Source organism: Kogia breviceps, chromosome 1 (genome assembly GCF_026419965.1).
Source record: "Kogia breviceps isolate mKogBre1 chromosome 1, mKogBre1 haplotype 1, whole genome shotgun sequence".
NCBI classification, from domain to species: Eukaryota; Metazoa; Chordata; class Mammalia; order Artiodactyla; family Physeteridae; genus Kogia; species Kogia breviceps.
Window position 1 is genome coordinate 49,261,830 of NC_081310.1, and position 23,314 is coordinate 49,285,143.

A 23,314-nucleotide genomic window follows, 5' to 3' on the forward strand; every position below is an offset into this window, starting at 1 on the left:
AGAGACTGTTCTAGGTTTGGGGATATGGTAGTGAACAAAATAAATAAGTCCCTGCTTTCATGGACTTTGTATTATATGGTTAGAGATTGACAATAAACACACCCACGAGTAAATGTATAGTCTGTCAGATGGTGACAAATGCTATATGGAGAAAAGGTGAAAAAATGGATTATAGTTAGGCAGCTATTTTATATGGATGGTTAGGGAAGACTGCTCTAATAAGTTTCCTTTGGAAAGAGATCTGAAATAAGTGTGGGAGCATGCCATATAGATACCCAGGAGAAGGCAAATGCAATGCACTGAGGTGTGTTGTGTTCAAGGAATATCACTAAGGCCCCTGTGGCTGGACCAATGATGGAGGGAGGAGATAAAGCCTGAGCAGTTGTGGAGAGCCTGAGTTTGTAGAACTTTGTACGTCATTGTAAGGACTTTGACTTTTACTCTGAATTAAATGGAAACAGATTGAAAGGTTTTGAAGAGAGAAGAGACATGATCTAACTTATACTTAGAAACAATCCTCTGTTGATGTGTTGAGAACAGGCTATAAGGGGTCAAGAGCAAGCCAGGGAATCCAGTTAGGAGGTGATTACAATAATGTAGGCAAGAGATGACAGTGGCTTGGATGAGTGAAAGTGGTGAGAAATGGTCAGACTCTTGATAGGTTTTGAAGAGAGATCATATAGATGTTGATGGAGTGAGTGTTAGAAGGAATGACTTCTAGGATTTTAGTCTGAAATTAGAAAATAGTCTGAAAATAGAGTAACCATTTACTTGGATGGGGAAGAGAAGATTTATATGGGGAGGGACAAGAATTTGCTTCTGAAGAGGTTAAATTTGAGCACGCTATTAGACGTCCAAGTGGAACTGCTAAGTAGGCAGTTAGATACATGACCGGAAGGCAGGTGGGAGGCCAAACTGGAGAAAGACATTTCAGAGTTGTCAGCATAGAGCTGATATTTAAGGTCTTGAAACTTGATAATTTAAGGAATTATTATAGACATCCAAGGATCGAGTCCTGAGCTATCCAACATTTAGAGGTGGGGAGATGAGGAAGAATTAGCAAAAAGAATTGAGGATAGAAAAAGTGATCAGATTGATGGTTACCAGAGGTGGGGAGAGGAAGCTGGGTGAATTGAAGAAGTGGGTCAAAGGGTACAAACTTCCAAGTTATAGGATAAATACTGGGTATACAACATGATGACTATAGTTATAGAGTCATATATTTATAGTATGTTTGAAAGCTGCTAAGAGAGTAGATTCTAAAAATGCTTATCACAAGGAAAAATATTTTTTTTGTAATTATATGAGGTGATGTATGTTAACTAAACTTATTGTGGTAATCATTTTGCAATATGTGTATGTCAAGTCATTATGCTGTACATCTTAAACTTATATAGTGCTGTACATCAATTATATCTCAATAAAACTGAGGAAAAAAAGAATTGAGTTATCTGTCACATAGGAGGAAAATAAAAAAGAATGGTGTCGCAGAGCCAAGTGAAGAAAATATTTCAAGAAGGAGAAAGTGATCCACTATGTCAAATGAGGCTGAGCGATCAAATAAGATGAAGACTGAAAATTGACTATTAGATTTAATAATGTAGAGGTCAGTTTTTTTAAAAAGAGGATCAGTAAATCTGAATTTTTAGGTGAAAATTCCAAAATTTTAAAACTTGGTAACAAGTGCAGAATTTTAAAAATATAGTGCAAGCCAAACAAAATGTATCTGTGGATTGGGTGTGACTCACAGAACACCAATTTGTGGCTTTAGTTTTAAATGGCTATTATATGAATTATAGGGATAATAACTTTTTTGTCAACTTGTTAACACCTGTTAGATTTTTGGAATCAGGAAAACTCTGTGATGAAGAACAGTACTTGCTTTACTACAAATTTGGTTGTACTGTACCTTGTTGTCTAGTCATGAAGATATATGTCATCTGTTTATTCATAATGAGGGGACATTTTCCTTGTTTTCTAGAAAGACAGCACTCATAGTAGAGTTTCTACTGAGCTTTGAATATCTGATTTCATTTAGGCCATACTAGTGTTTTCTTCATGCCAGAAATATTTGAATTTTTCTTTTGAAATTGATTTCATATTTAGTTAAATTAAGACTTATGTGGTTGAAAGTAACAAAACCCTACTTGAAATAGTTTAAGCAAAAGGGAAGCTTACTGAAAATATATCGTGGTGGTATACAGAAGCTAAGAAACAGTTGACAAACTAACCTTGAGCAGGGTGGGAATCGGGCCAGATCTGGGATGTCAGTGGTAGGAATTTGTGGACCCTTCCTGTAGCACTTGGCTATGATGACTCAGTTCTCAACTCCCAGGCTCTTTGTCCCTCAGTTCAAATTCTTGAGGGAGAAATCCAACTGGCTTAGCTTGAACCAGATCTCCAGCTTTGGGAAGTACAAGTGTGACTGTGAGGGGGAGGAAACCTGACGGGCAGGGGCCATTGGGGGTAGTTTGGAAAACAGACCTCAAATAAACGAGGGTGGGAGGTGAGGGATGGGCCTGGACTGGAAAGAAGGTATCTAAAGGGTGTTTATTACAATCTGCATCCTGTTCAGTTTTTTAAAATATCCAACTTGAAAATAAAATTTGAATTTGGGGTTCTTTATAGGTAATACTTTCACAAGTATAATTAATGGACCATCCTGCAGTGAATGGGGGAGGGATGGGAAAAACAATGAGAGAGAACTCCAGAAATTAATGGTTTCCATACACCTGAGGTGACTCTATATCTAGGGCACAACCTTCTTCTCCTCCTTAACCTGCCATGCCAATGCAAAGCTGCTGGACCCTCTCCACCCACTTACAGATATGACTCACTCTTTAAGTGGCCCTTTTCCTTAATATGTTGGTTCTTGATAGTCATTTAAATCAGATTTCACTAGGGTAAAGAAAAATGTGATGAACTGGGAGCACATGGGCATTATTCTCATTAGGAACAGCCCAGGGATTGCGTGGATAACTAAAATTCCTGTAATAAATAAAACAAACACCCCTCATTGTAGACATTGATTTCGGTCTTGGTCTCCATCACAGCAACAATAGTTAATTTTCACTACTCCTCCCTTCTTTCACTCTCCAACTGGTGTGGTTAATTAAAAAGGTAATAGTGTATGAAGATAAGCCTGAAGACAACAGTTGAAAAAAAAAGTTCCAAAAGAGCTAGAGGGAGGATTTCAGAATGGCACCTGGGAGATTGGGTTCAAGATGGCAGAGTAGAACGATGTGCACTCACTCCCTCCTGCAAGAGCATCAGAATCACAACTAACTGCTGAACAATCATTGACAAGAAGACACTGGAACTCACCAAAAAAGATGCCCCACATCAAAGACAAAGGAGAATCTGCAACGAGATGGTAGGAGGGGCACAATCACAATAAAATCAAATCCCACAACTGCTGGGTGGGTGACTCACAAACTGGAGAACAATTATACCACAGAAGTCCACCCACTGGAGTGAAGGTTCTGAGCCCCACCTCAGGCTTCCTAACCTGAGGGTCCAGCAATGGGAGGAGGAATTCCCAGAGAATCAGTCTTTGAAGGATAGTGGAATTGGATTGCAGGACTTCGACGGGACTGAGGGAAACAGAGACTCCACTCTTGAAAGGCACACATAAAGTAGTGTGCACATCAGGACCTAGGGGGAAGGAGCAGTGACCCCACAGGAGACTGAACAAGACCTACCTGCTAGTGTTGGAGGGTGTCCTGCAGAGGCGGGGGGTGGCTGTGGCACACCGCTGGGACAAGGAAACTGACAGAAGAAGTTCTGGGATGTACTCCTTGGCATGAGCCCTCCCAGAGTCTGCCATTCGCCCCATTAAAGAGCCTGTAGGCTCCAGTGTTGGGTTGCCTCAGGCCAAAAACCAGGGAGGGAACTCAGCCCCACCCATAAGCAGACAAGCAGATTAAAGTTTTACTGAGCTCTGCCCACCAGAACAACACCCTGCTCTACCCACAACCAGTCCCTCCCATCAGGAAGCTTGCACAAGCCTCTTAGGTAGCCTCATCCACCAGAGGGCAGACAGCAGAAGCAAGAACAACAATCCTGCAGCCTGTGGAACAAAAACCACATTCACAGAAAGACAGACAAGATGAAAAGGCAGAGGGCTGTGTGCCAGATGAAGGAACAAGATAAAACCACAGAAAAACAACTAAATGATGTGGAGATAGGCAAGCTTCCAAAAAATGATTTCAAAATAATGATAGTGAAGATGATCCAGGACTCAGAAAAAGAATGGAGGCAAAGAACGAGAAGACTCAAGAAATGTTTAACAAAGACCTAGAACAATTAGAGAACAAACACCTAGAAGAATTAAAGAACAAACAATCAGAGATGAACAATATAATAACTGAAATGAAAAATACACTAGAAGGAATCAATAGCAGAATAACTGTGGCAGAAGGATGGATAACTGACCTGGAAGACAGAATGGTGGAATTCACTGCCACAGAACAGAATAAAGAAAAAACAATGAAAAGAAATGAAGACAGCCTAAGAGACCTCTGGCACAACGCATCAACATTTGCATTATAGGGGTCCCAGAAGCAGTAGAGAGAAAGGACCTGAGAAAATATTTGAAGAGATTATGGTCAAAAACTTCCCGAACATGGGAAAGGAAATAGGCACCCAAGTACAGAAAGTGCAGAGAGTCCCAGGCAGGATAAACCCAAGGAGAAACACGCATATCAAGAAATGAAGGAAACAATAGAAAAGATCAACAAAACTAAAAGCTGGTTCTTTGAGAAGATAAACAAAATTGATAAACCATTAGTCAGACTCATCAAGAAAAAAAGGGAGAAGACTCAAATCAACAGAATTAGAAATGAAAAAGGAGAAGTAACAACTGCACTACAGAAATACAAAGGATCATGAGAGATTGCTACAAGCAACAATATGCCAATAAAATGGACAACCTGAAAGAAATAGACAAATTCTTAGAAAAGCACAACCTTCCAAGACTGAACCAGGAAGAAATAGGAAATATAAACAGACCAGTCACTCTGAAATTGAATTTTCAATTGAAATTTCAATTTCACTGAAATTGAAACTGTGATTAAAAATCTTCCCACAGGGCTTCCCTGGTGGTGGCGCAGTGGTTGAGAGTCCACCTGCCAATGCAGGGGACACGGGTTCATGCCCCGGTCCGGGAAGATCCCACATGCTGCTGGGCCCGTGAGCCATGGCCGCTGAGCCTGCACGTCTGGAGCCTGTGCTCCACAACAGGAGAGGCCACAACAGTGAGAGGACTGCATACTGCAAAAAAAGAAAAAAAAAAAAACTTCCCACAAACAAAAGCCCAGGACCAGATGGCTTCACAGCCAAATTCTATCAAACATTTAGAGAAGAGCTGACACCTATCCTTCTGAAATTATTCCAAAGTATAGCAGAGGGATAAACACTTGCAAACTTGTTCTGTGAGGCCACCATCACCCTGATACCAAAACCAGACAGAGATGTCACAAAAAAAGAAAACTACAGGCCAATATCACTGATGAACATAGATCCAAAAATGCTCAACAAAATACTAGCAAACAGAATCCAACAGCACATTAAAAGGATCGTACACCATGATCAAGTGGGTCTTATCCCAGGGATGCAAGGATTCTTTAATATATGCAAGTCAATCAATGTGATACACCATATTAACAAATTGAATAAAAACTGTATGATAATCTCAATAGATGCAGAAAAGGCTTTCAACAAAATTCAGCACCCATTTATGATAAAAACTCTCCAGAAAGTAGGCGTAGAGGGAACCTACCTGAACATAATAAAGGCATATATGAGAAACCAACAGCCAACATCACTCTCAATGGTGAAAAACAGAAGCCATTTCCTCTAAGATCAGGAGCAAGACAAGATTGCCCACTCTCACGACTATTATTCAAAATAGTTTAGAAGTTTTAGCTATGGCAATCAGAGAAGAAAAAGAAATAAAAGGAATCCAAATAGAAAAGATGAAGTAAAACTATCACTGTTTGCAGATGACATGATACTACACATAGATTATCCTAAAGATGCTACCAGAAAACTACTAGAGCTAATCAATGAATTTGGTAGAGTAGCAGGTACAAAATTAATGCACTGAAATCTCTTGCATTCCTAAACACTAATGGTGAAAAATCTGAAAGAAAAATTAAGGAAACACTCCCATTTACCATTGGAACAAAAAGAATAAAATACCTAGGAATAACCTACCTAAGGAGACAAAAGACCTATGTGCAGAAAACTATAAGAAACCGATGAAGGAAATTAAAGATGAGGCAAACAGATAGAGAGATATACTATGTTCTTGGATTGTAAGAATCAACATTGTGAAAATGACTGTACTACAGAAAGCAATCTACAGATTCAATGCAATCCCTATCAAATTACCAATGGCATTTTTCACAGAACTAGAGCAAAAAAATGCACAATTTGTATGGAAATGCAAAAGACCCCGAATAACCAAAGCAATCTTGAGAAAGAAAAATGGACCTGGAGCAATCAGGCTCCCTGACTTCAGACTATACTACAAAGCTACAGTAATCAAGACAGTATGGTACTGGCACAAAAACAGAAATATAGATCAATGGAACAGGATAGAAGCCCAGAGATAAACCCACACATATACGGTCACCTTATCTCTGATAAAGGAGGCAAGAGTATACAATGGAGAAAAGAAAGCCTGTTCAGTAAGTGGTGCTGGGAAAACTAGACAGCTACATGTAAAAGAATGAAATTAGAACACTTCCTAATACCATACACAAAAATAAACTCAAAATGGATTAAAGACCTAAAGGAAAGGCCAGACACTATAAAGCTCTTAGAGGAAAACATAGGCAGAACACTCTATGACATAAATCACAGTAAGATTCTTTTTGACCCACATCCTAGAGAAATGGAAGTAAAAACAAAAATAAACAAATGGGGCCTAATGAAACTTCAAAGCTTTTGCACAGCAAAGAAACCATAAACAAGATGAAAAGACAACCCTCAGAATGGGAGAAAATATTTGCAAGTGAAGCAGCTGACAAAGGGTTAATCTCCAAAATATACAAGTAGCTCATGCAGCTCAATATCAAAAAAACAAGCAACCCAATCCAAAAATGGTCAGAAGACCTAAATAGACATTTCTCCAAAGAAGATATACAGATTGCCAACAAACAGATGAAAAGATGCTTGACATCGGTAATTATTAGAGAAATGCAAATAAAAACTACAGTGAGTTATCACCTCCCACCGGTCAGAATGGCCATCATCAAAAAATCTACAAACAGTAAATTCTGAAGAGGGTGTGGAGAAAAGGGAACCCTCTTGCACTGTTGGTGGGAATGTAAATTGATACAGTCACTGTGGAAAACTGTATGGAGGTTCCATAAAAAACTAAAAATAGAACTACCATATGACCCTGCAATCCCACTGCTGGGCATATACCCTGAAACAACCATAATTATAAAGGGTCATGCCACCTAGAGGGGTGGGATAGGGAGGGTGGGGAGAAGACGCAAGAGCAAGGAGATATGGGGATATATGTATAGCTGATTCACTTTGTTATAACAGCAGAAACTAACACACCATATTGTAAAGCAATTATACTCCAATAAAGATGTTAATAAATAAATTTTTTTTAAAAGGGTCATTTACCACTATTTACCACTATTCATTAATAGTGCTCATTGCAGCACTATTTACATTAGCCAGGACATGGAGGGAATCTAAGTGTCCATCGACAGATGAATAGATAAAGAAGATGTGGCACATATATATATAATGGAATATTATTCAGCCATAAAAAGAAATGAAATTGAGTTATTTGAAGTGAGGTAGATGCACCTAGAGTCTGTCATACAGAGTGAAGTAAGTCAGAAAGAGAAAAACAAATACCATATGCTAACACATATATATGGAATCTAAAAAAAAAAAAAAAATGGTTCTCATGAACCTAGGGGCAGGACAGGTATAAAGACACAGCCATAAAGAATGGACCTGAGGACAGGGGTAGGGGGTAGGGTAAGCTGGGACGAAGTGAGAGAGTAGCATTGACATATATACACTACCAAATGTGAAATAGATAGCTAGTGGGAAGCAGCTGCATCGCATGGGGAGATCAGCTCAATGCTTTGTGACCACCTAGAGGGGTGGGAAAAGGAGGGTGGGAGGGAGACCTAAGAGGGAGGGGATATGGGGATATATGTATGCATATTACTGATTCCCTTTTTTATACAGCAGAAACTAACACAACACTGTAAAGCAATTATACTCCAATAAAGGTGTTTTAAAAAAAAGATAATAAAAACTTGCTGCATTAAAAAAAAGAAAAAAAGAATGGCCCCTGCCAAAACAAAAAAAGAAAGAAAAAACAAGGTCTGAATAATACATAAGGGGGATAATTGACTTTAGGTGAGCTTTTAAAAAAAATATTGTGAAGTCATGCATGTTTATTTCTACACTGTAAAATCAGAAGTGAAAAGTGAAAACCTTCCACTCCCCACCCCACACTTCGAGATAACTACTATGCATGACTTAAAAGTATGTTTCCCACACATCTTTGTAAAATCCAAATCTGTCACCATAATTCTGTTACAAACCTTTTAGTGGCTATCCCCGGTTTTGGGAAAAGCCCAGACTTTTTACCGTGACTGTGAGCCCCTTGGAGACCGGGCTTCGGCTCACCTCTCCAGTCCTGCCTCCACCTGGGCTGCAATATGACTTTCCTGAGCCCCAGGCACTTCTGCCTTTTCCTCCGTAAAAAAGCACCAAAAAATTATACTTTATGATCGTGTTAGTATAAAGATGAATATATTAGTATTAAGACATTTTACTCTACCTAAAAGTTCTTTTATTTTCTTCTGATTTTAAAAGAAACTAAAACATTGTTGTAAATCCCGAAAAGTATTGTGAACCCTGGACACTGTGCCTATTGATGCCTAATGGATAACTCAGCCCTGGTCTCCACCCCTCCTTGCCTGCCTGAGATGTATTGAATCTTCTGTGGTTACCCCCAGTGCAGTTATTCTGTTTGCTTCTGGGTCTTTGCATAAACTGAATCCTCTGACGTAAATGGTAGTCAACTCATCGTATCCTGGCTATCTGTTACTCTTCTTTCAGGTCTCAGCTTAGCTGTTCCTTCCTCTGTGAAGTCTCCCCTGGACACCCAAGACAGGGTCCTGTGGCCTTTCTGAATTTTTTTCCCAGAGTGCCATGCCCCTGTCTCCTGATCAGAATTATTACACTTTATTGTAACCATTTATCCAACCTAGCATTTATTGGGTGTTTCTACCACTCTGCTAGGTCCTAAGCAAAAGTCTACAATTTGCTTGCTTGTCCCTTTTTTACCTAAAAGTTAATGAGGTATGCAAAAATGTTGTAATTCATTAAGAAACCAAAGAATATAGTTTGTTTTTATGCTTTAAAATCTTATTTCTATTTAGAGAAGTAGACTGTAAAGATTTGTGTTAATTCTCTTTTTCTTTTCTTTTCTTCTTTTTTTTTCTTTCAGGAAAGAGCCAAACTTGCCTATTTTGACTATGGAGATGTCATTTGTAAAGAAGGTGAAATGCCGCAAGGAATCTACTTAATTATTTCAGGAATGGCGATCGTAAGGGACTATTTATTATTTACTGAAAATGTATTTTGAAATATGTAATTATCACATAAGGAGAAATTTAGGAACTAAGATATTTTGAAATTTTTAACATAATTCATTTTCCAGATGAAACCATTTCTGTTCAGAGTGAACACTACAGCTGAAGATAATTATAATACCCACCATCCGAAAGGTGCTTCCCATCTTACAAAATGCTTTCATAATTATGACTTATTCCTCACAACAGTCCTGGGAGGAACAGTCTTTTTGATGATGTTCAGATAAGGAACCCAGTACTTGGAGTGGTTGGGTTACTCACCTAAAGGAAATGAGTGTCAAGAATGAGGAAATAGACCACAACATCAGATTCTCCCAGAGGTCAGATAGGATGAAAATCATACAATTTTTAACCAGTAAGAGGCTTTTGGTGTCAGTAGAATGATAGGGACAAGACTCCTTTAGAAACTGAATACTAGTAGCTGAATCCGTGGGTGAGCCCCAGCTATGACCAACATAATTCCTAGATCCTAGATGACAGTTACAAGTAACAAACCCTTATTATAGTGCAAATAATATATTTGACTTTCTATTTTTGGAATGGGTGTTTCAGACCTTAAAAATACCAAAATGAATCATGGAAATAAACTATTACAATAAATACTAACTAACACATGTATAGAGTTTATTAAGTGTCAGGCACTTTCCATTCATCCATTCACTCATTCATTCAACAAATATTTACTTCATTACTATCATGCAGCAGGCACTGCTCATTCTAGGCATAGAAGTGACAAAAACAAAAATCGCTGTCTTCTTAGAGTTTAATTTCTAGTAGAGGCATAGAAGGAGATGGGACAAAATACATAAGTTAAATATATGGTATGTTAGCGGTGATGGAGAGATGAAGATGGCTAATTGTGACATTTAAAAGTATGGTCGAGAATGGCAACATGTTATGACATTTAATCCTTACATCAACCTCATGTAAGGTAGAAAACTGATGGACAGAAAAATCAATTCATTACCCCACACCCCACCCCCACCCCCCCGCCACCAATCTTTGACAACTATTTCCTCTTCTACTTTTGAGGGCTCATGGGATTACACTGGGCCCAACAGGATAATCCAGAATCATCTCTAAGTTTAGCTGATTAGCAGTAACCTGAATTCTATCTGCAAAATCCCTTCACAACAGTTCATAGATTAATGTTTGATTGAATAGCAAAGAGACGGGAATCTTGGAAGGATTTCTTTAGAATTCTGCTTACCACAGATGTTATCCCCTTTCCTTGGTTTGCAAAAAAGGAGATACATTCTTGATTACTCAAAAGGCCTTTGAACTGCATTCAAAATTAAATTTAAAAAAATATCAAGTCCTTTGGAAGCATGAATGCCTCTACATTTGAATGATAATCACTAGGAGAGGGTATAGTTTTCATAGCAACTCCTTCAGTGACCTTTTTTCCGTTTCCTGTGTCTTGAACAATAGCTTTCCTCTTTGATATTTACAGCTAAACTTTCTGGAAAGTTGTGTAATCCTTCTGGTTGATTCCTGCATCTTCCTCCTGAAATCTGATACCTCTCTTTACCCCCAGCCACACCTACAAGTTCTTTTCCTGAAGTAACCCAACCATCCTGTGTTCATCCTAAAACCTTTTCCTGTTAATGTCTCATGGTAATTATTCTTAAGCATCTTAAGGGAAGCAAGGCTTCTACTGAAATCACGGCTTGGTTTGGAGGCATATTAATTCATGATATCGGATTTATGCATCCATGCAACCAGAAGTTTTTTCCACCTGAGACACTAACCTATTATGCTAAGAATATCTAATAGAGTGGGTGCTTGCATTAGTGGCAGACTGCAATAACTACTTTTGGTGGAATTTTTATACAAGGAAGGTAAATAAGGGTCATCTGTAAAGCTAAAGATTAGAAACAATCTTGCCTTGGAGAGTTGAAATGTGAAAGAAACCATGATTCTTGTGAAGCCTAATTCCTCCTTTACACCTGAAAGGATTCATAAAGAATCTTTTCCTTCCATTGTAATAATTGCAAGAAAAACTGGGAGCTCCTGGGGTTTGGTCAAGGGCTTTTAATTTTATATTTCCCTTGGCACAATTTTTTCCCCTTTGCAGTTGCAGAGTTCACCTCCTACCTTTGGAATAGACAGGAGCCTAAGCACTGATAGAGAGTCCATGACCAGGTTTACAGAGTACTGTACTAGTGGAGACATAATTGGAGAGTTGAGCTGTCTGCTTAAGCGTGAAATTGAATATACTGCCACTTGTGAAACTATTTTACAGGTAAGAAACTGGTTCCGTCTATATTGTGGGTTGTTAGTTAATTCTTCCTCAAGTCAATAAGGAGTGCCAGCATCTTTGCTTCCTCTGGGTTCTGATATCTTATTTAGTCACCCAACCAGCTACTGTGAAGCAGGTGTAGACTAGCTGAGAGAGGCCAATTTAGTGTCTCACATCTGCTTTGGGATCTGGAGGGTGATATTTTAACCAAGGAGACTATGCCAGTTTTTTTTATTAAAAGAGAAAATATCTAACTTTTGATGTTATAAAGATAAGGAAAATGTATATGTAAAGTCCCTGGCATGTTTGGGTGCTCAATAAATGGCCACTATAATGAGAGTGGTGTTTTTAAAGTATACTTGTGTTTCAACCCTCTTTCTTCCATTTTTCACTTGCTAAGTAAGAAGTTTATTTAACAAATGAATGGCCTGATATTGCACTAGCTGTGGGCGATTCAAATTGAAATTAGTGAAAGTTCTCACTTACAAAGAATTTTCAAGCTTTTGGTACTGTTAGATGCAACAGAGCAGAGTCCAGAGTCTTAGGACTGTGACAAACAGAAAGGAATGTCGCCTTATCAGTTTCATACCATTTCATTTTTGGAAGAGGAGAGAAGGCATGAATGTATTCATAGGCTGAATTGAATTCACTGAATTTCAGGTAATTGAACTTCAGTGAATTCTGAAAGAGTTGTCTTCCTTATTTGGATTGGTACTTTGCTGGAAACAAATACTACGAGTGAGCCAATGTGACCTACTGTGACAATAAAAATAGATAAGTTTATGTGGCTTAGTTCCTTAATCTTGGGCTCATGATTATCCTACCTATTGATTGGTATAAAATTTCCTGGCCTGTTTTTAAGTCTGTAGCTTTCATTGGACTGTACATTTTATCATCTTATGCTTAAACAGCAGAGTATCATAACTACTATACTAGAGTTGATAGTTTTTTCTAGGTTAGGTGAAGATGAAATCAACAGGCATTTTTTTTTCCGATGGTCTTGTAATTTAGTTTCAAATGAAGCATACTGTTTGATACCTTGTCATTTCAGGCTTGCTTTATCTCTCTGGAGGATTTATATGAAGGCTTTGATGTCTTCTGGCCATCCCTGGAATATAAAATATGGCTGAAGCTTGCTCTCAGTATTGCCTATCAGTATTTTGAATCAAGTCTCATTGATGAGGTAAGTTGCATGATTAAAATATGAATGAAATTTTATTTACTGTATTTTTTACAAAATGCATTTCATATTTTAGAGATAAAGAAAGGAAGGTGTGTCTGATCTTTCAAAGTAATATTTCAGAGTCCTCATCACTCGCTTATCCTGACTTCCTATAGGTCATCAGTCCCCTTGTGACAGCTGATTTTCCCAGGCTACCTGCAGTCATCCCTTAAAAATAATAAAGTCAGCAAATCTTAAATAGGTAAATCCCCAAGAATCAAGCATAGCATTAATTAGAATGAGTTAATGAGCATTCAGTCTGGTGTTTATTATAGTCTACTCTATCTACCTACGTTAATATAAATCTCCTGCCTTTTCAAATTTTTACTGAGTTTACTAAGCCTCATCTATGAACTTTCTCTCCAGAAGTAGTGGTTCAAGTCTGTTCTTGGACTGGCACAATTTACAACCCCATATTTACATCCTATTTGGTAATTTTTTGAGCCCCTATCATGAGTCAGCAACTGGAGAAGTTGCTGACAGACCTGAAGTTCAACAATATTCATTGAATTATGAGATATATATATATCTGAATATAAATATTGGGTTAAAAAATTAGCATGTCTCAGGAGAATGAGAAGAGAAGCCACTGGGAGAAAATATTTGCAAAAGACACATCAGATAAAGAACTATTATCCAGTATATATGAAGAGCTTTTAAAACTCAACAGTAGGAAAAAAAACAGCCTGATTAAAAAATGGGCCAAAGATCATAATAGACACCTTATCAAAGAAGATATACAAATGGCAAATAAACATAGGAAAAGATGCTTCACATCCTATGTCATCAGGGAAATGCAAATTAAAACAACAATGTGATACCACTACAAACCTATTAATTGGCCAATGTTTGGAACACTGACAACACCACATGCTGACAAGGGTATGGAGCAACAGGAACTCTCATTCATTGCTGGTGAGAATGCGAAATGGTACATAGCCACTTTGGAAGACAGTTTGGCAGTTTCTTACAAAACTAACATACTCTTGCCATATGACCCAGCAATCACTCTCTTTGATATTTACCCAAAGGAGTTCAAAACTTATGTCCACACAAAAACCTACACATGGATTTTTTTAAAAATTGAAGTATATTTGATTTACAGTGTTCTATTAGTTTCAGGTGTACAGCAAAGTGATTCTGTTATATATATATATATATATATATATATATATATATATACTTTTTCCTTATATATTATTACAAAATATTGAGTATAGTTCCCTGTGCTATACAGTAGATCCTTGTTGGCTGTCTATTTTATATATAATAGTGTGTATTTTATATATATTAGTGTGTATATGTTTATTCCTCCCCTCTCTTTCCCCTTTGGTAACCATAAGTTTGTTTTCTGTGTCTGCGGGTCTATTTCTGTTTTGTATATAAGTTTATTTGTATCATCTTTTTCTTTAGATTCCACATATAACTGATGTCATATGATATTTGTCTTTCTCTGTCTGGCTTACTTCACTTAGTATGATAATCTCTAGGTCAATCCATGTTGCTGTAAATGGCATTATTTCATTCTTTTTTATGGCTGAATAATATTCCATTGAATATATATACCACATCTTCTTTATCCATTCATCTGTCAATGGACATTTGGGTTGCTTCCATGTCTTGGCTATTGTAAATAGTGCTGCAGTGAATATTGGGGTGCATATATCTTTTCAAATTATGGTATTTTGTGGATATATGCCCAAGAATGGGATTGCAGGATCATATGCTAGCTCATTTTTAGTTTTTTAAGGAACCTCCATACTGTTCTCCACAGTGGCTGCACCAATTTACATTCCCACCAACAGCATAGGAGGGTTCCCTTTTCTCTACACCCTCTCCAGCATTTATTATTTGTAGACTTTTTGATGATGGCCATTCTGACCAGTGTGAGGTGATACCTCATTGTAGTTTTGATTTGCACTTCTCTAATAATTAGCGATGTTGAGCATCTTTTCACGTGCCTTTTGGCCATCTGCATGTTTTCTTTGGAGAAATGTCTGTTTAGATCTTCTGCCCATTTTTTGATTTGTTTGTTTTTTTGATATTGAGCTGTATGAGCTGTTTGTATATTTTGGAGATTAATCCCTTGTTGGTTGCATCATTTGCAAATATTTTCTCCCATTCTGTAGGTTTTCTATTTGTTTTGTTTATGAAAAACCTACACACAAATGTTTATGATACCTTATTCATAATTGCCAAAACTTGGAAACAATCAACCAAGGTGTTTTTCAGTAGATGAATGGATAAACTGTGGTACTTCCAGACAATGGAGTATTATTCAGTGCTAAAAAGAACTGAGTTATTAAGCCATGAAAAAGACATGGAAGAAATTTAAATGCATATTACTAAGTGAAAGAAGCCATCTGAAAAGGCTACGTACTCTATGGTTCCAACAATAGGACTTTCTGGAAAAGGCAGAACTCTGAAGACAATAAAAAGATCAATGGTTGCTAGGAGTTGGGGTGAGGAGGCATGAACATGTAGAGCACAGAGGATTTTTAGGGCAATGAAAATACGATACATGTATGATGGATACCTGTCTTTATACATTTGTCCAAACCCATAGAATGTACAAGATCAACAGTGAAACCTAATGTAAACTATGGACTTTGGGTGATTATGTGTATCAGTGTAGATTCAGTGGTTGTAATAAATGTACCACTCTGGTGGAGAATGTTGATAAAAGGGGAGGCTATGCATGTGTAAGGGCAGGGTGTTATGAGAAATCTCTGTACCTTCCTCTCAGGTTTGCTGTGAATCTAAAACTACTCTAAAAAATTGTCTTAAAAAATTAGCACATCATGCTAAGGCAGTCAATCTTTTGCTATGTGGCAATAATAATTTTCAGAAAAATTTTAATAGAAGAGTAGGGAGATTTAGATTCTTTTCCTTTTGCTTTGCCTCTTCATGAGCAGTAGGACAAGTTTAGAATCTACTGTGAAACTCCACAGGAGAGAATTGGGACCCAAAAGTTGAAACTCTGTGGAGTGAGACTTAACTCAATAATAAGGTGAATGTCCTTTCATTTTTTAAAAATGCACAAGCAACACATATTCATTATATAAATTAAAAAAACACAGTTATAAAACATAAGAAGATAATAATAATTTTCTACCCCAATTTACTCCCCAGAAAAATTTCTGTTTAGCAATTTGGCTTATTTCCTTCTAGTCTTTTTCCATGAAAGAATTAACCAATTAAGACTTTTTAGAACCCCTCAAGGACTAATAAGGTTATGCTGAACCCCCTCCTCTAGACCACATGACTCAAAATTTATATGCATTTAAAAACCAAAATACCGGGCTTCCCTGGTGGTGCAGTGGTTGAGAGTCCTCCTGCCGATGCAGGGGACACGGGTTCGTGCCCCACTCCGGGAGGATCCCACACGCCGCTGAGCGGCTGGGCCCGTGAGCCATGGCCGCTGAGCCAGCGCGTCCAGAGCCTGTGCTCCGCAACGGAAGAGGCCACAACAGTGAGAGGACCGCGTACTGAAAAAAAAAAAAAAAAAAGCACCAAAATACCTTTTTAAGAGATTTTTCTGGTTGTAAAATTCTAGATAAGTTTGCTAATTTTCTTATGTTTTTGGTGCTCCAGCTATGCCAGTGCCCTGAGCAATTAAGTGTTTGATTTGCATGTCAGGGACCAAGATCTGAGGGCTGAATCATGTAGCTGTGTACTTCCTGTGGCTGGAAATGTTCAGAATGAGCTGATGGCTGCTGTCAGGGCACCGTCCAGGATATTACTACTGTTAGACTGACCTCTAAGCTCCTGTATTAGTTTGCTGGGGCTTCTGTCACAAGGTACTGCAAACTGGGTGACTTAAATGACAGAAATTTATTGTCTCACAGTTCTCAAGTCTAGAAATCTGAAATCAAGGTCCTGGCAGTACTGGTTCCTACTGAGGGCTATGGGGGAGAATCTAGTCCAGGCCTCCCTCCTTGGCCTGTAGATGGCTGTCTTCATCTTCACTTGGAGTTCCCCCTGTATGTCTGTGTCCAAACTTCCCCTTTTCATAAGGACACCAGTCATATTGGATTAGGTGTCCACCCTGTTCCAGTTTGACCTCATCTTATCTTAAACAATTACATTTGCAATAACCCTATTTCCAAATAAGGTAACATTCTGAGGTACTGGGGTTTAAGACTTCAATATATGAATTTTGGAGGGACACAATTCAATCCATAACAGCTCTCTTCTAGCTCTAAAATCTATGATTCTGAGCCTTGGCGTATGCTTAAGTTTTGTTTTGTTTTGTTTGTTCCTTTGTCAAGTGGAACATTTGCTTACTGCAAGGTTAAACCTGTGCATATTTAGGACTCTGGTTCTTGTGCGAATAGAAATCCAAGAGGCATAGCTGACTGCCCTGCTGTGGCTGATTATAAATAAATCAGGGCTGGGCAACCACATTCAGGGCCACTAAACAGTAGCAATATAAAAGCTCTGAATTCAGAATCTTGTCAATATAAAATTTCTGAATTCAGAATCTTGTCAGAAGTCATTCTGAACTCCAAATAAATCCTATCTGTTGGCTCCAGGGTCTATTTGCTCTTTGGCACCCTCAAAGAACTCAGCTAAATCAGTGAATTTGCTTTCTTCTTCTTTTTTTAAACTTTTGATCTTTCCTTTATTTTAGTCATTATTTTTTAAATTGAAATATAGTTGACGTACAATGTTATCTTAGTTTCAGGTATACAACATAATGATTTGACATTTGCATACATAAGGAAATGATCTCCATGATAAGCCTAGTGACCACCTACTCCAAAGTTATTACAATGTTATTGACCATATTCCTTATGCTGTATATTACATTCCCCTGACTTATTTATTGTGTAACTGGAGGTTACTACCTCTTAATCCTCTTCACCTATTTTACCCAACCTCCCACCTCCCCTCCCCTCTGGCAACCACCATTTTGCTCTCTGTATCTGTAAGTCTCTTTCTGTTTTGTTTTATTTGTTCATTTGTTTTGTTTTTTAGATTGCACATGTAAATGAGATCATATGGTATTTGTCTTTCTCTATCTGACTTATTTCACTTAGCATAATAGTCTCTAGGTTCATCCATGTTGTCGAAAATGGCAAGATTTCGTTCTTTTTTATGACGGAGTAGTATTTCATTCTCTCTCTCTCTCTCTCTCTCTCTCTCTCTCTATATATATATATATATATATATATATATATATATATATATATATATATATATATACTGACTTAGAGGTCAGTCCAACAGTCCAACAGTATATATATATATATATATATATATATACACCACATCTTCTTTATCCATTCATCTATCAATGACATTTAGGTTGCTTCCATATCTTGGCTATTGTAAATCATGTTGCAGTGATCATAGGGGTGCATATATCTTTTCAAATTAGTGTTTTTATTTTCTTTGGGTAAATACCCAGAAGTGGGATTACTGGATCATATGGTAGTGTTTTTTTTGTTTGTTTGTTTGTTTTTTGTGGTACGTGAGCCTCTCACTGTTGTGGCCTCTCCCATTGCGGAGCACAGGCTCCGGACGCGCAGGCTCAGTGGCCATGGCTCACGGGCCCAGCCGCTCCATGGCATGTGGGATCTTCCCGGACCGGGATACGAACCCGTGTCCCCTGCATCAGCAGGCGGACTCTCAACCACTGCACCACCAGGGAAGCCCCATATAGTAGTTTTATTGTTAATTTTTTGAGGAACCTCCTAGTATTTCCCATAGTGGCTGCACCAGTTTATGATCCCAGCAACAGTGCACGAAGGTTCCCTTTTCTCCACATCCTTGCCAACACTTATTTGTTGTCTTTTTGATGATGGCCATTCTGATAAGTGTGAGCTGGTTTCCATTTCCTTGATGATTAATGATGTTGAGCATCTTTTCATGTGGAATATGCTTTCTTCTTGATACCATGTGTCATTTTGTATGATTTATAGGATGAAATCTCATTTTATTTTAGGACTTAAAGTTTCAGAAGTGCGTGGCCCTCAATCATGCATATGTGGAGACTTTATCAAGCTATAACGAAATGACTATTGATAATGTGAACATGAAATTCGTTATTCTTGTATACGGCAGTGTTATTGATACTAAGACAGAGGTACCATATCTTGCACCTTGCATTTTACCTAAAACCTGTGAACAGGTAAGGAGGATCATTTCTAAAGAGTCATTTGCTTTTCATGGTGCCCCATAAGTGACTTTAAAACTCAACCAACCACCTTAAAGAGAAATTTAACCTAGAAAGACCCTGCAGTTCTCACCTGCCCTTAGCAAAACAGTCAAAATGTACCCAGGGCTTCTGTGTACTGTTGTACAAGTTGTGCCCTGAACAAGAGTGTCACTGAGGGACAAGGCGGGCAGGAATCTGCCTGCTCTCTGCTTGCCAAGCTGTTTGCCCTGACATGGGCTGTGCCTCCACAGAGGAAGGATGGGGTACATTTTTCCTAGTTCACGCCAAGGCAGTGACACTGCTTGCTAGCATGGCTCTGGAAGTTATCTGCACTGGTTGATAAGAAGAGAGATGCACTGGGGCCATGTCACTTTGCTGACACATTAGGGGCTAGGGGCACAACTTGATAGAGGGCCCTGGGCCTCATCATTCCACGCCTCTGTAAGGAAGGGGGAAGTGTGAACACCTAGGACAAAACAGGGGATGGGAAGAGTAGAAGCCAGGTCCCTACTGGGCCAAGCCATCTGCCGTCGGACCACAGGAGTGATATGAGGACAGAGCCCAAGAATGAGGAGGACCAAGAGGCCATGAGAAGAGCTGACATCTCTTTAATCTGGTAACAAGTTTGGGAGAGACGCTTTCTGCTTGTTCAGGCTGGGAATGTTCACTAATTTAATGAAATTTTATGTCCTGGAAAAGTTGGTAAACCTCCTAAAAAGTGCATTTACCACTTTCCTAACTAACGTTCTTATTTTGTCAACCTCTCAACAATTCAGAGGGTGAAGGTAATTTAAATGTTTTTTTTAAAATAGAAAATGAAAATTTAGCTTTGAAACAAGGGGTGGGGTTCAGTGGGAGCAATCCCACAGTTTAGTTGGTTAAGACACCAGAGTTTGGAGTCAGGCATACTTGGATTTAAAACCTGACACCTGTGCCCACTAGGTGTGTGAGCAGAGGAAAGGTGCCTTCTGACCCTCAGTTTCCTCTTAGTAAGATGAGGATAATAGCAGCAGTCGTCTCATAAGGTTCTTGTGGGGATTAAATGAGATAATATGTGATAATATCTAGAAATGATAGTTATAATTGTTACTTATGTATGCTCCTTGCATTCTGGGAGGGCAGATTCTGTGGCACATGGGGCAAAAGCTTGAGGAAGAGAGCTCTTTTTCCTATCTGGGAAGGCTGGGGCCTGAGCCCTTGAATGTCAATGTCGGAATAAAAGTAACTCAGTGGATGCTGGGGATTCCATTTTCCAAATTCGTTCCAAGTAAGGTATAGAAATTTCCTTCCTGATGTTTACAAATATCCAAAAGATAACGTCCTGGTCCAAGACTTTTGAAACAAGGTTAAAGAGGATTTGAAAAGAAAAAGATAGAGCTTAGGTTGGAGGCCGAGTTCTAGGTTTTGGCTTATTTCTTATATTCTTTGGAAAGGTTAGGAAGCAGCCATCTTAGACATCAAAGAATGCTCTTTTGACTAATTTTGACTTTTCTCCTTTAGGTGCAGGGAACTTCAGATTTAAGCAAGCTGCTGGTTATCCAAGCACCTGCGCCTGCCAAAATTAATAATGCCAAGGTCATGGGTAAGGGGTAGCCCTTTAGTGGTAAGAAAACCACTGAGAAGGAATTTTGTTTCATGTAAGATTCATTTCATTCTAAGAAAATGGTTTGAGGACATTGTATGGGTTTATCATCCATCTCCATTCTTGAGCCCTCCCTGGCTGCCACATTGCTTCTGGGAGGTCACATATCAGAGACTTCCAGACACTGAAATCCAGGTGGCTCTTACTCTCTCTCAGGCCTTTCCCTCCACAACCTTGTGGAAGGACAGCAGCTTCTACCTTGTACTCTGATCCTGTAGGCTGGAGCCCCTTAGTGCTGTTGGAGGCAGAGCAGGGAGGGGGAGGGGATAGACTCACACAGCAGGCCCAGGTGTGGGAGCCGGTTTTCTCTCAGCGACCAAAGGGAATATAGAATCTGACCCATGCTCATTGAAAGCCACGGTCATAGCCACAATCAAGTGACTTGCTTTGAGGTGCACTTTGATAGTCACTAAGTAATTATTGTCCCTAAATGCATATTAGTACCCAATTGCTTATATCATGGTGCTAAGCATACTATAAAGAAGACTAGATAGGAAGGCCTTGCTGTAGGGAAAATACATTCAAGATCTTTCACACAGTGCTCAGCATCCTGCCTTACCAAGCCTAGTGTCACCATTTTACCAGGTACCCCAGCTTGAAAACACAATCAACCTTGATTTGCTCCTGTAATAGCACCATCCCAGTGCTTAGGATTCCTGTAACCTGCTAGCTCAGGCATTCTTAATGAATTGTTAATTTGTGGGGGAGGCAGTAACCTGATTTCAAAGTGTGTGCATAAAGGGTACATTTTATCAATAGTTTACATCTCAGTGTTCCTCATTTGCATAATTCTTATAAAATGCAACCCCACAGTATGCTGGGCACTGTGCAAAGCACTAGTCGGTGAGTGAGCGAACAAAGGCCTCTGCCCTTGTCAGGAGGAGAGAGATTCCAGAAGTAATTTCACTTCTCCCCTAGAAGCAAATTCAACCTCAGACGTTCTTACAGCTCACTTTGCATGCCCTGTTCTGGGGTCATAGGCAGCACCATGATATTGGGAGCTCCCTCTCCTTTTGGGTCTCCTGTCCAAGTTGGCTAACACTGAGATGACCATTACCCCAGCCTTCACAGTGTCTTTAGGTCTGCCACTCTGCTACTTCCCCAGCACTCTTGGGGCACAGGAGTGTATGGCAAGGCTGGGAGCTCAGGGTCTAATGTCAGCCCCCTTAGGGCACCCTGAGGGCTATTTTAGAGTGAGGGAAATATATATCACTCTGCATTCCCTGATGCGTTTGGGAGGAAAGTCACAAATGGTAGGCCCATGGACTTGATCCAGCCCAGTACACTGGATTTGGCCCACATACATGTTTTCTTTTAAAATTTTAAAATTGTCAAATGTGTAAACATCCAGAAATTTCACATTTAAAAATAAATCCAGATTTTGAGCTTTCTTGAAAAGAAAATCAGAATGTTTGCCAACACTCGGTCCTCATATCTATGTGTGGCAACAATCAGACAGAGCTGAGCATCTCTGGCTCCTACAGGGGAAGCAGATGCTCTACGGTTTGCCTCAGTCCACTCCCTCTTGCGTTATATCCAAACCATTTTGTTTGTGTGACCTGCCTCTTCTCATTTGGGTTTGCTAGCCCTTGTATTGGACTTTTGGGAGCCTAGTAACAAATGTCCTTGAGGGAAAAAAGTAAAGAGCCTATCTGAAAGGGGAGAAGAGAAAGACGACACTTACAGGGAGGAAGTAAGTTGAAATTTCAAAATATCCTCCTGCTACCTATACTCTTAAATTCCTAATTTAGTTTTTCTGTTTAATGCGTTTATTTGGATTGGCTCAGTCAACACCGGTCTTGGAATTACCAAGAGAGACTATCACTGGAAGAGAAAAAATGAGGTAATAAACTTGACACTTTGATTAGATTTTTCTTACTGTGAATATTAAACTACACAGCGAAAATAAATTGTAAAGTTAAGTAGCAACATGTAGGTGGTGAGAAAAATGGCAGCTCATTAATATGGGAAAATTGGGATTAAAGTTCACCTGAATTACTTAACAATTAAAATTATAGAATATTTTTGAAAACTGTAATTTTGCCCTAGCCCCCCTCTCATAATTTCCCCCCACTAACTCCCTTCCCCCCTGATATTTAGTTCAAAAGTAGAGCTATCTGGGATTAAGGATGGGGAGGGCCATTCACCATACACACAGTTAGACAGTATGTAAATATGGATGCTTCTCTCTTTGGAGTGCGCATTCTCATGGATGTGTGGGTCTCTCTGGCGGTGGGGGTGGGTGGGTGGGGTGGGGTGTGGTGCACAGGTAGATCATGGGCATCTTCCTAGGGTATCAATTTTATATGACAGTCTTTCAAAGGGAGAAGTTAGCTCATTTTACTGTTAGGTTACTTAAAATATTTTATATTGAAACAAACATACTATGGAGTAGGATGAC

The 23,314-nt window shown here is 39.0% G+C and overlaps 1 protein-coding gene across 1 annotated transcript in view; it reads left to right on the forward strand.

The window, feature by feature from the left end:
• The window catches only part of SLC9C2 (solute carrier family 9 member C2 (putative)), a 155,387-nt gene that overhangs the window by 127,416 nt on the left and 4,657 nt on the right, over positions 1 to 23,314 (forward strand). The window contains exons 27-32 of the mRNA XM_059040828.2: positions 9,500 to 9,598; positions 11,722 to 11,889; positions 12,938 to 13,069; positions 19,059 to 19,244; positions 20,772 to 20,853; positions 22,701 to 22,756. Of these exons, the coding sequence (XP_058896811.2) occupies positions 9,500 to 9,598; positions 11,722 to 11,889; positions 12,938 to 13,069; positions 19,059 to 19,244; positions 20,772 to 20,853; positions 22,701 to 22,756 (723 nt within the window). The remainder of the gene's footprint in view (positions 1 to 9,499; positions 9,599 to 11,721; positions 11,890 to 12,937; positions 13,070 to 19,058; positions 19,245 to 20,771; positions 20,854 to 22,700; positions 22,757 to 23,314) is intronic.